The sequence below is a fragment of the Lipophrys pholis genome (genome assembly GCF_963383615.2).
Source record: "Lipophrys pholis genome assembly, chromosome: 3".
In the NCBI taxonomy this organism is placed as follows: Eukaryota; Metazoa; Chordata; class Actinopteri; order Blenniiformes; family Blenniidae; genus Lipophrys; species Lipophrys pholis.
In genome coordinates, this window is record NC_137627.1 from 34,675,104 (window position 1) to 34,691,232 (window position 16,129).

The following is a 16,129-nucleotide window of genomic DNA, read 5'->3' on the forward strand; positions in this document are numbered from 1 at the left end:
CGGGGGTGTATCACTCTGAAATCACTCCTCTGTCATATCAACCTGCTCCGAGCCGCATAATGTCTCGTTTCGGGGACCCGGGGCCATAAACATGCCTGGGTGAGTATGTTTTTATCCCACCGTGAGCCTCTCGGATCGGAACCGTCCGCAGCAGCCGCTGCTGACCGATGCTAAAGCTAGCTCCGCTTTGCTCCAGATTCTTTCGGATGACGCGGCGCCAGATAACTTAACTATTTCGTGCGTGGTCACTTTGCCTGGACTAACGTCGCTTCACAGCGACCGGTGTCACACTGGCGGCCGGTAATTCTGCTTGAGTTCATTGAACGGGACTCGCAGAGCCGCTGCTCGCCGAGTGAGAAAGTTGTGTTTCCCGTTCCAGTTGATTAGCGGCGTTAGCAGCGGGCGGCTAGTGGCTCCCGGTAGCACACAACTAATGGACACCAGCGAGCAACGGCGATGTTTCCCGTGGCAGTCACCGATGTGGCGGAACTTATTGGCGATTGCTCTTTTAAATTAAAGAGGGGCAGTCGCTGTCAAACGCCGGGGAGCGAAGTGGTTGATGTAGATGTTGTGGTTTGACAGCTGGTAGCGGACAAGAGGAGCAGCCAGACTCGCGTCCAGGCTGTGGACCAAGTTGGGACACGATGTCTCTCCTGCTCACGTCCTTCCTCCTTCTCTTCCTGCTGGGCATCGTCCTGCTGTGTGCCATTCTCAGGTAGGACACTGACTGTATGTCCTGCATGTCCTGCATGCACTGTGCCAGATGTCTCAGGGTCAAACTCAGGCTCCTGTCTCGGGCTCCTAGGTGGCTCATCTGCAGCCTGGCTGTGCGAGTCTTCCAGGCTGCTCTGGACGCTGAGCTCCGGATCAAATCTGTGGGGCTGTTCTCTGTCCAGGGAATCAGTGTCCAGTTTCAGCCCCAGCATACTCTGGTAAGACACTTGTATGTTTACTTGACATTTATGTTGTGGGCCTGTCAAGGGGTCCACGTCTGGTCCCAGTGATTGGCAGCACAAATGTTATGCTATGAACTTTTTGTTTGACTCGCTCGGGCATAACAACAACTCTCTTTACAACAGGAAATTGACAAAATATGGATTTCAAGTAAACTTGTAAACAAAGATTTACCGTAAGTTGACAAACTCACACATCAGACACTTAAATTAGGGAAACTTGTGCAACCTAATGTGATTTCATCCTTCACAGATAATAATGTTCACCTTCTTGGTAAAACTGTCATGTGGGGTGAAAAAAAACTTTCCTCTGGTTCTTGCGTTTCAGGAGATATCTGGCATTGTGTGTTGGTGAAACCAGAGTTCGGTTGGACTTGCAAGTGCCACTGAAACCTGTGGTTAAGAGGAGCCATGGGAAAGAGTCCGGGAAGATGTCGGTCAGCCCCAAAACTCTACGATTTCTGTCACAGGTATGAAGCCTCAGAGTTGTTTGCACCCCTTCTTTTGCATTAATATATTGCAAATGAATGAATTTGTTCAGTCACAGTGTTTATTTGTTTTTAGTGCTCAATGATTTGCAGAACTATTGGCAGACAGTCACAGGACGTCTCCATATGGACAAAAAACTTTGTTGCTGATTTGGTTTCTAAAGAAGTAGTTAATTGAGCAAGAGATGCATTTCATGTTGGTATTTATTATTTTACGGTGAACCAGGTATTGTGATGGTATGAAATTCTTTATTCACATTTGTGCAGAGATGTGCTAAGAACAGGGTGCCAGTAACATGTCATGTCCCGTCTTCTGCTTTCAGCTGCTGTCCTTCCACGTCAGCTCCCTCAATGTGATGGTGCTGAACCTCGCACTGACCGAGTCTTTATGGCACATGACTCTCTCAGGGATTACCTTGTTACTCGACCATCAGAGCAAGAGGTACGGACATATTTTTGGTTTTATTGCATTCACCTAATTCTGGTCTGACTCGGTTGTTAATTTAGATAAATGGATTATAATGTTGTTTTTTTTGAAGGTTGGCATGGGACTTCTCTGTCGGACAGCTAAGCAGTAAAGTGCTCAAAAGCAGTGAGTTGGTGAGTCCAGATTCTGTCGCTAGAAAGTTAGTTTTGATTTTGCCTGTGCTCGGCTGACCTGCTCTGGTTTGCAGGACATATGTTTGGCTGAAGTGGCCCTGAGCCTGCTGCTGTCGGGAGACGTGAACCTGCCCGAGATGAAGCCGGGCTTCTTGTCCCTCAGTGTGAGGACACTTACAGCTGAGCTGCATGAAGGACTGTTCCTCAGCCAGTTTCTGGAGCCAAATATCTCCCCCAGAGAGCAGCAACATGGTGCGTCAGGTGAGACTGATGATGATGATGATGATGATGATGTAGTTCTGTTCATTCATGTATGACTTTGTTCACAGTTTTATTATCACAGGACACAGTCCACTTTAAATTCCCTTCATTGTTTTATTAAAAAGAAAACATACTGTAAATTCCAATCCTTCAATGGGCATCAACATACTTGGGAATTGAACATTTGGAGAGCAGAGTGTGATTTAAGGATTATTTAAAGATTTATTTGTCATTTATGTAAAATATGTTTAAAAACATTATGTTGACTTATATGGAAACATTTAACATTTTGTAAAGATTTTTTAAAAAGTTGCATACATTTCTCATGGGTTTCTAAAAAATACTGTGTGGACACTATAGAGTACCATTAAAATACTCAATGAATGACCTGAAGTATGACTTCTTGGGATTGAGTATAAGTTTGAAATCGGACACTTTTTATGTTTTTTCTTTTTTCTTTTTTGAGAAGGTTTTCTTTTTTAATATATATTTCAAATTTAAATATATCATTCCAGTGCATTGCCTGATGTGCAAATGAGCTAAACACGAGTATTACAATATTTATAAATTCAGTCTTGGTTTTGGAAAAGGAAAACGGAAGAAAAGCGGTCAAATATGGTCACTTGCCTGTTTAAGGGTTACTGCTGGCTTTACATCACATTTTTTCTTAATCTACAGCATCTGGATATTTGCCATCATCTGTGATATTTTTAGCTGCTCTGCTGTCTGGAAAGCTCATATAACAGAACTTTACTGACCTCTGTGATGAGCTCTAGTAAATAGTTTCACATGTTTTTGCACTTTAAAATAATCCACAAAATTATTATGTTATAAATAACATCTTTTAAATATTACTTATGTTACTTTTCTTGATTGTCCATGTACACAATAGCAAATTACCAAAATAATATTGATGTGAAACATCTTTAGATCACCACCGACAAAAGCTTCAAAATGAAGGTTGTTTTATTTTTATTTTTTTAAACCTTTCTAAAGACAGATTTGTGGTTATAGTTCATCAAATCAATTGATGAAATATGCAAGAATCTAATTTGCTTGTGTCTTTAATTTCAGATGGCATTTAGCAGTCTGGATATTGAGATTTGTGGCTTCGTATATTTGATGATTCATTGTGATTAACTAATAGAGATACGGCTTCCTTTGTAGATGGTGGGAAGACTGATTTCATTCAGACTGAGGCTTTGGAACGGTTCCACCAGCTAATTCCTCACAAGGTCAATGTGGAATTTGATAATACAAACGTAACCCTGTCCATGCACAGCCAGAAACGGTGAGTCAGCACTTTACAATCCGTCACACAAACCCGCAGGTCCAGCAGCCGTCGCCTGATTCAATGATGCGTTGATTCAAACACTTTTTGGCTCTGTGGTTTTCTCATCCACACAGACACTTGAACTGGACTCTTAAGTCTTTAAAGGTCTGCTATGGACGTGACGACGAGCAGCTTCATCTTAAAAGCTTCACTCCGGAGCTGAGCTTTCCTCATAGCAGCCTGGAGCTCCTTCTCGAGGGTTCGTGGCCAGATGGACACCCGACACACTGCAGAAAGATCTGGAACGAGGCGAAAAAAACCAAACAAATCAACATGCTGTTGTATCTCTTCATTGGCAGATGGACTTCTCCTTTCTCAAAGCAGGCAGAGAATTCTGTGTGTGAACAGTCTGAAGACGGCGCTGCAGGTGAGGAAGAACGCCGATGGCCACGTCTGCTTTGAATGACTTCAAGTTAACACTCACCTTGTTTTTCTTTCTTGTTTTTTACAAAATCAGGTCACATCAATTGACATTTCTGGGTCATTTACTGTCAACACTTGCATCATTCACTACCGTCATCAGGAGTTTTCTCACTGGCTCAATCTGTTTCCATGGGAACAGTTACTTGACAGGAAGGAAGAACACAGAAAAAGGCAAGTGGTTAAAGTCAGACTGGAAACTGTTGCTCCTTTAGAGGCGTCAAGAAAACTCAAATCTGTGATAGTTTGAGAAGTCACCATTTTTCACTGCAGCAAAAATCCCGTTCTAACTTTTAGTCCCCTCTCTTCCTTTTCCATATTCGTCTTTGTGCATCACTCATTCTGTATCACTTCTCCATGACTGTGCTATGTTGTGTAGTCCATTAGATTATTTGCCCACCCTCCTTTTCCTCAGACGCCTCCCTCATCTGGATGCTCCCGTTATGATCACTTCCTCCGTGTCCAACGTCAATGTGTCTGTTCAGCTGGGGGACACCACGCCTTTCGCTCTTGGTTTCCTCTCTGCTAATGCAGGTACCTACACACACACACACACACACACACACACACACACACACACACACACACACACACACACACACACACACACACACACACACACACACACACACACACACACACACACACACACACACACACACACACACCTACCTGCTGCAGGCAGGTGAACATCATGTGATGTTTTTGCTCTGTTGCACAATGAGTTGTGAGCAGTGGCACTTCTTTCTTTGAACTCATTAATACAATACAAACAATAAATTCTTACTTGCTTACCCTTCAGTTAGCTATTGGGTGAACCTTACACTAAAAAAGACAACTCATATTAGATGAATTCTTTAGAAGTCTTTTAAATGTCGCACATTAACTTTCTTCCCCCCCACCCCTCTCTCTCTCTCTCTCTCTCTCTCTCTCTCTCTACCTCCCTCTACCCGAACCAGGGTCTGTTTCTTGCACCCTACCCAAACCAAAGTTTGTACCCCCCCCCCACCCCCCCAAAATCTTATCTCTCTGTCTATCCTATCCATTCCTCTCCTTTATCCTCTCACCCCATCCGGTCAGCAGAAAGCCGCCACCTCTGAGTCTGCTTTCTGCAGGTTTCTTCCTGTTAGAGGGAGTTTTTCTTTTCCACAGTCGCAAATAAATCTGCTTGCTCATGTGGATTTTTTGTTTTTTTCTCTGTTAAAAGTGCCTAGAAATGACTGTTGTATATGATGCTATATAAATAAAGTTGAATTTAATTGAACTGTAACTCCGACTGTATTCTCCTCACCGCAATGCAACACATTGATATTTAATGTCAAAGTGATGTTGTTCTGTACTTGCTCTCTCTCTCTCTCTCTCTCTCTCTCTCCATCTGTAGAACTGCAGCATCTGCTTGACATCAAAGTTGAAAAAGAGAGCACAGAGTCCCAGAATGTGCACCAGCGTGCCTCGCTGACCTTGGACCACTTCTGGTGGAGAGTTGGTCAGGGCTCTCATATTCAACAGGCCCCCCACCCTCCTGGTAAACATGTGTGGGGAGAAGCTCTCATCCTAGACTCCCTCAGTCTTCAGGTAGCAGCCAAATTTAATTAGTTCATGAAAAATCAATCATGTCAACTGAAAACATTCCGTTTCAAACCGTTAATCCGAGGATGTAATGACATGTTGGGAATCTCCTCTTCCTCCAGGGGAGTTTTAACCGGGCCCACGGCGAGCCGAGCAGCCAGGCTCCCAGTCTGAGTGTGGAGTCCAGTCTGATGGGGCTCCAGGTGGAGCTTTCAGAGACCTGTGCACTGTGCCTGTCTCGTCTGCTGTCCGTCCTGTGTGTGACTCCGGACACACAGTCACAGCCGACGCATGTGGCTGCAGTGTCTCCCACTAGTGACAACGGCACGCAACCCAGCCTCTCCTCGCATCTGCTTTTTAAACTGGACTGTTGCCTGAAGGATGTTAATGTGTTCACGCTGTCAAACGTGGCCGGTAGGAAGCAGTCATTAGTTGAACACCTTCTTTAGGAGCATGCTCAGCTTTGGGACGGCATGCAGGATTGTCTCTTGGCAGATCATAACCTGAAAGTAACTTCTTTTTCCCTGAAGGCGCCGTTTCTTTAAGGATGGACACGGTGGGAGTCCTGAGCTCTGCTGAGAGCTCACGGTTGTCTCTGCAGGGCGTGAGCTTGTCTGTGGTGAAGACGGTCACAGAGAACATGGAATCCTGCTGCCCTGCCTCGCAAACCCTCAGCCCTGTAATCCAACTTACCACAATAATGTTGTGGTACCATGTCACCATCCACACTTTACAGGTAACCAGAGCTTCAAATATTAAAATTCTCCTGAGTAGATAATGTTAGTGTAAATATTGAAGCTGTAACACTTATGCCTTGATCAGGTTCAGTGTGAAGAGGAACTTTCTGTTGAATGGACGCCACCAGACCACATGGTCATGTACCAGCACATGACTGAAGCTGAATCTTGTTGGCTTATGCTTTGTGGAAACAAAGATGGGGACGAGCCGGTCGAACCTGTGGAAAGTGAACCCCTGTCCCCTCAGAGCAGAGCGCTGTGTGTGCGTCTCGAGCTCGGCTGCACCCGCTTGACGGCCCACGTCAGTGAGCAGAACTACATCCTCCTGCACACAGATGCCCTGTCAGCCTCGAAGCATGCTGGCTCCATGCACGTTCGCTCCCCTCTGCTCATCTTCAACTTTGATGGTAACGACATTGTCTCCTTTAATCATCTCGATGTGGAGATGCACGACGAGCTGACTGAGATGCAGCTGCACAGAGACACTTTCCCATTCCTCACCACTCCTCATAACAGAGTTTGGGTCTTAACTTGCCCTTCTTTAGCGGTGGACTTTCCCTACCAGTACAATTTCTCAAACACCTTCGACGAGGCCATCGGTGTGCAGAAGTGGTTGAAGACCCTCCACCGCTCCTCCAGCCCATCATCTGCCACACAGCGTCTGCCTCCTGACCTCGTGTTCAAGGTCAGCCAGTTCTCCTTCGTCTTCCTGGACGACGTCTTTGAGATAAAGCTGCGAGACAACTACGAGCTGATGAAGGACGAGAGCAAAGAGAGTGCAAAGCGCCTGCATCTTCTGGACAAGAAGGTTGCAGATCTGCGTAAACAGCACGGGGAACTTCTTCCCGCCCGGAAGATAGAAGAGCTGTATAGTTCTCTGGAGAAGAAGCACATAGAGATCTACATCCAGCGTTCACATCGCCTCTATGCCAACACGCCCATGAGGAAGTCCCTGCTGACCTGGACTGTGACCGATTTGGAACTTGTAGCCCTGGCTGATCAGGAGCTTCACGGGCCAGAGAAGGTGAGGGAGCAGCTGAGGGACATCGACAGTATCAGCCCCTTCCCCCGAGACGGTCTCTCTCTGGTGGTCCAGTGGTGCCGCGCTGTCAAGTTTAAACTGACTTCATTTTTGGGTTAGTATAAAAAAAAATATATATATATATTTCTTTTTTTTTTTTCTTTTTTTTTTTTTTAATGTAAAACCATATAAGGGTTTTAAGTCGACAAATACAGAGTAATTGTTTTATTGTTTACCAGTGAGAATACGAGACTACCCTCGCTACCTGTTTGAGATCCGAGACTGGCAGCTGTCGGGGCGTCTGATTGGAACAGAGCAGGACGGACAAGCAAGAGCTCGTTGCAAGCAGATTGTCCCACTTGGTGCACCGTGGGGCGATGTGACGGTCCACAGGAACATGCCGCCGCTCAAGTTTTACTACGATTTTAAATGTGAGTTTATGGATGTAATGCCTACACAGTCTTAATGTGCATGTGCAAACCATTTTCCTGCCTATATGTTTCGTAATCTTTAACAACAACCTTGTTTTGTCCTCTTTTGCAGCCAATATTTCTCAGTACACCATCGTGTGGGGGCCATGTTGGGACCCTGCCTGGACTTTGATTGGCCAGTCTGTTGACCTGCTGACCAAACCAACTGTTGATCCCTCACCTCCACTGGCTTGGTGGGATAAAAGTCGTCTCCTCATGCACGGACGCTGGGTCATGGACATTGAACAGGCCAATCTTCATCAGCTGGCAACAGAGGTAAAAAATTTATGTCATGATGACAGTTATTTTCATTGTTTTTATCTTTAAATGCCTATGAGTTGAATCTTTCACACTTAATTATTTAGTTAAATAAGGATTTCATTATTTCAGGACCCTTATAACACAACAGAAAACATGCACTGGGAATGGAATAAGCTGAACTTTGACTGGAATCCAGGGCAGTTTGTTTTCAAAGGGGACTTGGATGTAAACGTCAGGACGGCTTCAAAGTAAGTGGAGGAGCTAAATTTGAAATCTGTTCATAGCAGTGTTTGCTGAGAAGCATCCGGTGAGATAAAAGGTCTTTTTTCCCCCTCACCAGGTATGATGATATCTGTTTTCTACACCTCCCCAACCTGTGTATGACTCTTGACCTCCAATGGCTCTGCCACGGCAACCCCCACGACCACCATGCTGTAATGCTCTGCTGTGCGGAGAACATTGCAGATGTGACCTCAGGACAGCCTCATGACTCCTACAGGGCCTTTCGCTCAGAGAACCTCAACCTCTCCATCACCATGGACCTTAACCAGCACTGTGGCACAGGTACACTCAAATTAAAACTTATATACACTTACTGTATTTACCTATCTGTTTATGTGCTGCAGATGTTTTATGTCTTTCATCTTTGTAGAGCCCTGTCAGCCCACAATCCTGCTGTACAGCAGCACACTGCGCTGGATGCAGAACTTCTGGGCCACCTGGACGAGCGTTTCTCGTCCGATCTGCAGAGGGAAGCTCTTCCACAGCCTCAGGCCAGTTCGCAAGAAGCTCGGTCAGCACTACAAACAGATGTCCTACACAGCTGCCTTCCCACAACTACAAGTGAGTGTCGTTTTTTTATCTGTTCCTTCAGGAAATGTCCACAAAAAACAGAAAAACCTGCTCTATATATTCAGAACACACATTTGTACACCGTAGCTCATGAGCTTGATTTTTTTGTCCTCTCATTCAGGTGCATTACTGGGCCTCCTTCGCACAGCAGAGAGGGATTCAAGTGGAGTGCAACAAAGGCCATGTGTTCACTCGAGGGGCTCAGAGACTCATTCCTCAGGGTAAAGAAAGTAAAAGTTTTCCTCTCTCAGGTCTTGGTTTGCTGGGAACATTTTTTCTTCTTTTTTTTTTCCTTTTCTTTTTTTCAAGCAAGCACCTTTGTAATTTCTGTTTCTAAAACACTGAAGGCGAATACTAAAGTGCAGAAAAAGAACCTTTTTCTTTCTTTCCAACTATCGTATAATTCCTTATTCAGACTTTTTTCGCTGCAACTAACTTCATGTACGTCACGTCTGCTGCAGAAAGGTGACAGCAGTGACAGACCGAGACCCTCGGCTTTGACTCTTTAGAGCAGATCTGGACAACAGGCAGCCTGCGGGGCGCCTACAGCTCCCATCCCCACGTTCCACAGCCCGCAGTCCACGTCCCAAAAATATTGGTTTCACAGATTATAGGACACCATCTGTTTGAAAGTCATTTTAACCAAATATTTTCTGTTTTTCATCGATTTCTTGCCATCATTTCTATATTTACTTGAGTTCACATGATCTGTTACTGTTTAGGCCTCATCCAAGACCTGAGTCATCTCGTCTCATTGTTTTTATTTTCTTGTAAAATTAGCTTATCCAAACTTTTTTTTTTTGCTAAGAGGTGGGATTGATATCACTGAAAGAAGAAATTTTTTTTTTTAATTTATAGCAATTTAATTTAATTGCAATTAATCGCATTGTTTTTCTACTGAAGACTGAAGCTTGGAATGGATATTTATTCAGAGAAAACCACGGAATTAATGCCGACTCAGCACACAGAAACTATATTTAAATTCAAAGACTATTTTTATAACGTCCTTTTAGCTTTGCATGAAACTGTTTCTCTCTAAGATCAGCAGAATAATAAAAACATAAATTAATAAAAATCTAACATAAGTCTGGGTTCTGTTAGAGTGCCGGTCCACCACTTTGAGAATTTTAATATTTCTAGAAACAAAGTTGTGAAATTATTACATGAGAAAAAAATATACTGTTAATACACACAGTATACAGGAGAGCCAGGGAAAGAGGAGAAATTATTATTTTACCAGTATTTCCTCCAGCTTTAGCAGTTTGGTGGCTCCTGGTCAGCCAACATGGCAACCTGCTGTTTTGCTGCAGAATTACTTCAGTGGTTAAATTCAGCTTTTCAAAGTAAAACTAATGACTTTTACTTTCTCCATCAGTCATCAGGAAACTTTTTAAAGTGAAACTTTCTGCCTTAATATTCTTCCACTCGGTATTGTGCTGCTCTGTTGTCACGGTGCTGCGTCCAGAGACGCTGCACATGATGCTGCTCCGGTAAGGGATTAAAAAAAAACTGAAGTAAACAAAACTGCCTTAATTACGTGACATTTTTGTAATGAATTAAACTTTTCAAATCAATTAATTAAATTAACACGTTATTTTCATTTTTGCTGTTGAGTTTTCCAAGCATAATATCAGATTTCTTATTTAAGCTTTTTTAAAGTAGGAATTCTTTTGTTGTTGTTTTCTCAGCGGGCACAGTGATGAGGAGGCTGATCTCTGAGTGGAATGTGACCCAGATGGTCAGTGAACTCTCTCAAGTGACCGTTCATCTGATGGCCTCCACGTGGGACGAGACGGCCGACCATCAGATCAACGCCCAGGTGAAGAAGACTCACCTGCTCAGCCTGTCATCTCTCAGCTACCAGCGGCAGAGCAACCGCATGGAGGAGGTAAAAGTCCACAGCCTGGAGGTGGAAAGCTTTTCCCCCACTGCAGCTTCATGAATAAATGAGATATTTTCATATTTCTGACAGGAGGTGAACTCAAAAGATGAAACCAATGCTTCTTACACTCACAAACTGCGCCTGGTGGACCTGCGGGCTTCCTGGACGACCACAAACAGGAACATAGCCTTTGGGCTGTATGACGGCTATAAAAAGGCGTCTGTACTGAAGAGAAATCTCTCCACTGAGGCGCTGAAAGGCCTGAGGATTGACACACAGCTGCAGACCAAGAAACTCAAACGCTCTCCTTCCAACTACTCTCCGACCACAGCGCCCACCACACCAGTCGTGGCCACAGCCACTCGAGCAGAAAAAAGCCAAAACGAAGGTGAAAAGATCATCTGAATTAAATGAGGACGGCAGTCTGTCGTTAGTTTTCCTAATCTCTTTTTTCTTCTTCAGGAACATCGATGCTGCAAAAGTTGATTGAGGAAACGGACAAGTTTGTGGTGTTTTCAGAAGAGGACTCTGGTGTGAGCGACCAGCTGTGCGGCATCGCCGCCTGTCAAACTGACGACGTTAACAACCGGAACTGGTTTATTGAGCTGGTCAATTGTCAGGTAATGCCACTGTTAATATTGCTGTTATTTGTTCTTGTATATTCATGCCCAATGTCGTGTTTTGGTAAAAGTTAAAGCATAAAGCAACCATTTAAATAAAATTTTAAAAAGTGGCTTTTCAGAGTGTTTAAATCCTCCTGTGTTGCATTTCACACAGATGATGTTGCGCGGCACAGAGACTGCAGGCTGTGTGCTGGTGTCTGCCGCCAAGGCTCAGCTGCTGCAGTGCGAGCACCACCCCGCCTGGTACAACGACACCTTGAAGCAGAAGACCACCTGGACCTGTCTCCTGGACGGCATGCAGTACTTCGCTACGATGGAGCCCAACCCATCAGAGCAGGAGGACAGGCAGCTGTGGCTGGAGGTGGGCTCAGCTCTGAGTCACATAGCATGCAGTTATCTTCTAATCATCACCTTAGTTATAGAATTAGAGTGGCGTCTTTCTCCAAGCTTCTGTGCTAAAATTACTTGATTATAGTAGATTAGCGCAGCTTTATATGAATCGCATTCACTTTGTTAGAACAATTTTGAAATCCATTTTGGGACAACTTTGTTAAATGACTTGGAGTTTCCAACGATATCTTTTTAAAACAATTGATTTACTATATTATTGCAAATTATTTGCTGCACTTGTCATTTTTGTTTTGTTAAAAAAAAAAAGAAAAGGGAAATATTGCCCAGAATTGTAGGCTCTAACTTTTAGACTTAAAGATAAATAAAAAATAAATAAATTGAAAAGACATTGAAGTCATCCCACTGTAATATAACAAGATGTGATCAGCTTTCATCAGACTAAATAATATGTCAGAGAATCTAATTAACTACTGGTTGTTATTTTTTTAATACACTGTGCATTACCACCTACAACTATCACAGCCTCTGATTTCCTCAATTAATTTTCTTGCTGTGTTTTAGGTGAAAAACATTGAGGAGCACAGGCAGCGTAATCTGGACTCTGTGCTGGAGCTGATGGAGAGTGGCCAGGCTGTGGGAGGAATGGTCAGCACCACCACTGGTAGGATATTCGGTTTAGGAATCCTGCCTTGTGTATCAGCTTTTCTCCCAACCATACAAAGAACTAATGCTGTACTGATCCCACTATCTGCCTGAATTGAATGTTTATTTGGGGTGCATTTAATCCTAAGAAACTGATTATCTGATGTTCGGTTGTTTCTTAAGATTTGAAGTTGGTTTGTTCTTTTCCCCGACTGTAGATTGGAACCAGCCGGCGCAGGTCAACGAGACTCAGCAGGTTCAGCGCATCATCTCGCGCTGCAGCTGCCGGATGCACTACATCAGCTACAGTCATGACATCAACCCGGAGCTGGCCACACAGATCAAACCACCAGAGCTCCGGAACAACCATGAGAAAGAGGACCTGTTGAAGAAGCAGGCGGGTCGGTTCCATCGCTGTCATTCTGCAAACTGGATCTGTGGTGAAATTTACCTTTTCAGAGTTGTTGTGAAGGTTTTTTTCCTTATTTCCAGGAGCTGTGGACACATTCACCCTCATCCATCACGACCTTGAGATTTCCACTAACCCTGTTCAGTACGCTATGATCCTGGACATCGTCAACAACCTGCTCTTGCATGTGGAGCCGCGACGCAAGGTAGCCTCCACTCCAGCTAACTCATCGGTATCACTCCCTGCTGCTACTGATGCTTTGATTTTACTTTGTGTGTCGCATCCAGGAGCACAGTGAGAAAAAGCAGAGGGTTCGTTTCCAACTGGAAATTTCCAGTAACCCGGAGGAGCAGCGCAGCAGCATCTTACATCTGCAGGAAGCAGTTCGACAGCACCTCACTCAGATCAGATACCTCGAGAAACAGATTTACTCCAACATCAGGGTGAGCTACAACCATCTTTACCGCTGTGTCACCAATTCTCAGTCCATATCAAAACAATTACTCACACCCATGAATATTTCTTCAGCTTGGAAATATGAAAGAAGGATCTGTGATCTTTAAAAAGAACCACTCACATTAGAGGAGGGTGACTCTTGTGTTTAGTTTATCTTTTCATAATTTATTCACCAATATTTACACTATAAAGTCAATCCATGATTTCAAGTGTTCTCGCTTAAACACAGTAGTCCAGTATTGAATTGACAAAGAATACCTGAACAGAGAAAATGAAAAGGTTTTAGACCTAGATGGTTTTAAATCACAGACAAATACTTTATAGAATAGAAACTTTGTCATCGTCTTCATCAAACTGTGAGCTGGATCTACCCAGTATTTCTAAATAGTGAGACAAACCAGTTAATCAAACCCCAAACCTGAATTGGTAATCATGTAATAAACTGAATCCTGAAGTTTTGTCCATCAAAGTGAAATTTAAAGGGGACATATCATGCTAAATCCACTTTTTTAGCCCTTAAATGCATTTTGTTGTATATTTAGAGTGTTTAGAAGTACAGAAAAGTTCAAAGTAGTCTCTTCAGGTGCTCCGTTGATATCTTTATATTCTGTTTTGGTCATATTTTGCGATCGGTTTCGATTTTTCTATTCTCTATTACGTTTTTTGAACAATGACGTCACAGTATTCTCAGCGGAACTGCCAAATTAGGACATCGACGTTTCGAGCAATCCGCCATTTTTGTTTCTCGCTGCGATTTTGTAGTCCAACCGAAGTTACGAGAGGATAAGTCGAAATGTTCGGTTGTTGGATGTAGTAACCCACAAGCTACGTTACACCGTCTCCCAGCATCAGAACCTTTTCGAAGTGCCTGGTTGAGTTTTATTTTTCACAGAAATGTACCCACATCTGTGGGTAAGGTCATTTTTGTGTGCGCGAATCACTTTAAGGACGACTGCTTCAGCAACCTCCGCCAGTATAAAGAAGGATTTGCCGAAAGACTTGGTCTGATTGAGCGGTCAGTTCCTTCTATCTATGGAGACGACGAACAGAGCACTTCGGTAAGCTGTATATAACGCTAAAAAGTGTGATGATAAGACGTCCCTGTCATTGTTTTGTTAGCATTAGCAGTTGCACCGTCTTCATATGTTAGCGCTGTGTGCTCGTTTTAGATTATAATGTAACTTCTGTGTTAAATAGTCGTTGTAATACAGGCAGTATTGTAGTAGTGGGCATGGATGGAGAAGTTAGTGTAAATATAGTAACACACCATTGCGTTACATCCATATGAAGACGTTGTTCTGAAGGTGCATCATCGTCATTTTCATCTCGCTCTGCCGGGTCCGACTCTGGCTCCAACATGTATGGCTGGATGGACAAATCTTCCCTTGTTGACATTTTGTAAATAATGTGTGAATATAAAGTTTCTGTGCCGCTAGATAATTGTATCTGTTCTATCAAACTACAAAGATGGCCGAACAGGGTGACGTTGAACCGAGTGTGACCTCTGCAACCTGGAGAGGAGGCGGGGTATGAAGTGTCTCATTTGCATTTGAAGAGACCGCCCCAAAACGAGTTGCTCTCAGAAGCACATCAGAAAAGGGGTTGAAAAGGGGCCTGTGGAGCTATAATAATGAGGAATTCAGACCCAAGCATTGCAGTTTCGCGTTGTATAGACCACAACTGTATGATTTATATGTAAAAAGGAAGGATTTAAAAGCATGATATGTCTCCTTTAAGGGAACGAGATGAGTTTAAAAAGTTGTTTAGTGGCCTGTGTGTCTCTAGAGGGCGCTCTTTGGATTCTGATCCCACTGATATCATCACTGAGGTAGTTGTTGCTGTTTTTAATCTGCAGGTTTGACACTAAAACGAAAGTGTAGAGAAAAGATCTTTCTGGACCATCTGATGATTACTCTCCACCACTAACGACGGGCTGTTTAGTATCATCAATATGTCCACCAGGTTTATTGTGGAAACTACATAGTTTAAATATTTGAAATCATGAACATTTGCTTTGTGGATCCTTTCTTAGGCTCTGCCCGAGGAACTGAGCGGCGATGAACTGATGGAGGTCAACACGCGGCTGCAGAATCAGCTGAACCAGGAGAAGAACGACATGCAGATGAAGAGCGAAGAGCTCAACATCCTCATCAGGTCTCGTGTTCACAGCCGGAGCTGAAGAGACAGCAGAGTGCACGAGAGGCAGGCAGAACTGTAAATAAATCATCTTTTAATAATGCCTTCCAGATGTTTTAAGGATTTCCAGCTGCAGAGAGCAAACAAGCTGGAGCTGCGTAAACCCCCCGAGGATGTGAGCGTGGTGAGGAGAACGGAGATCTACTTCGCTCAGGCCCGCTGGTGTCTGACTGAGGAGGACGGGCAGCTTGGCATCGCCGAGCTGGAGCTGCAGAGATTCATGTACAGTAAGGTGAGCAGATGGTCGTCATCCATCCATCCATCCAGACGTTAAGATCTCCCCACTGCCTTGTTCTGCTGCTCTCCATCTTGTTTTTAAAAAGTATCTGAGGAGAACAGATGCTGGATGATATCCTCAGAGCTCCTGTTTAGTGAATGTTGATCACTCTGAAAACTTCCTCCCACAGCTGAACAAGTCCGACGACACAGCAGAGCATCTTCTGGAGCTGGGATGGTTCACAATGAACAACCTGCTGCCAAATGCAGCATATAAGGTAATTCACTGATACAGCTCACTGCACGCATTCCTCTCCGTTTCACTGATCAGTTCAGGTTAATTCCATTTTATTGTAATGCAACCCAAACTTGAAACTGGTCTAATCGAG

At 43.9% G+C, this 16,129-nt stretch overlaps 1 protein-coding gene across 1 annotated transcript in view; it reads left to right on the top strand.

The window, feature by feature from the left end:
• The window catches only part of LOC308107151 (bridge-like lipid transfer protein family member 2), a 21,755-nt gene continuing 5,626 nt past the window's right edge, over positions 1-16,129 (top strand). Inside the window, exons 1-34 of the mRNA XM_080459298.1 lie at positions 1-99; positions 583-715; positions 806-932; positions 1,080-1,129; positions 1,282-1,423; positions 1,765-1,883; positions 1,981-2,041; positions 2,116-2,302; positions 3,470-3,593; positions 3,710-3,834; positions 3,935-4,002; positions 4,093-4,229; positions 4,471-4,589; positions 5,437-5,630; positions 5,747-6,038; positions 6,155-6,360; positions 6,447-7,497; positions 7,622-7,813; positions 7,926-8,128; positions 8,243-8,361; positions 8,454-8,677; positions 8,766-8,956; positions 9,087-9,186; positions 10,654-10,853; positions 10,938-11,235; positions 11,310-11,467; positions 11,625-11,831; positions 12,383-12,482; positions 12,682-12,864; positions 12,956-13,077; positions 13,160-13,315; positions 15,361-15,482; positions 15,576-15,756; positions 15,932-16,018. Coding sequence (XP_080315424.1) covers positions 645-715; positions 806-932; positions 1,080-1,129; positions 1,282-1,423; positions 1,765-1,883; positions 1,981-2,041; positions 2,116-2,302; positions 3,470-3,593; positions 3,710-3,834; positions 3,935-4,002; positions 4,093-4,229; positions 4,471-4,589; positions 5,437-5,630; positions 5,747-6,038; positions 6,155-6,360; positions 6,447-7,497; positions 7,622-7,813; positions 7,926-8,128; positions 8,243-8,361; positions 8,454-8,677; positions 8,766-8,956; positions 9,087-9,186; positions 10,654-10,853; positions 10,938-11,235; positions 11,310-11,467; positions 11,625-11,831; positions 12,383-12,482; positions 12,682-12,864; positions 12,956-13,077; positions 13,160-13,315; positions 15,361-15,482; positions 15,576-15,756; positions 15,932-16,018 — 5,916 coding nt within the window. The 5' untranslated portion in view covers positions 1-99; positions 583-644. The remainder of the gene's footprint in view (positions 100-582; positions 716-805; positions 933-1,079; positions 1,130-1,281; positions 1,424-1,764; positions 1,884-1,980; positions 2,042-2,115; positions 2,303-3,469; positions 3,594-3,709; positions 3,835-3,934; positions 4,003-4,092; positions 4,230-4,470; positions 4,590-5,436; positions 5,631-5,746; positions 6,039-6,154; positions 6,361-6,446; positions 7,498-7,621; positions 7,814-7,925; positions 8,129-8,242; positions 8,362-8,453; positions 8,678-8,765; positions 8,957-9,086; positions 9,187-10,653; positions 10,854-10,937; positions 11,236-11,309; positions 11,468-11,624; positions 11,832-12,382; positions 12,483-12,681; positions 12,865-12,955; positions 13,078-13,159; positions 13,316-15,360; positions 15,483-15,575; positions 15,757-15,931; positions 16,019-16,129) is intronic.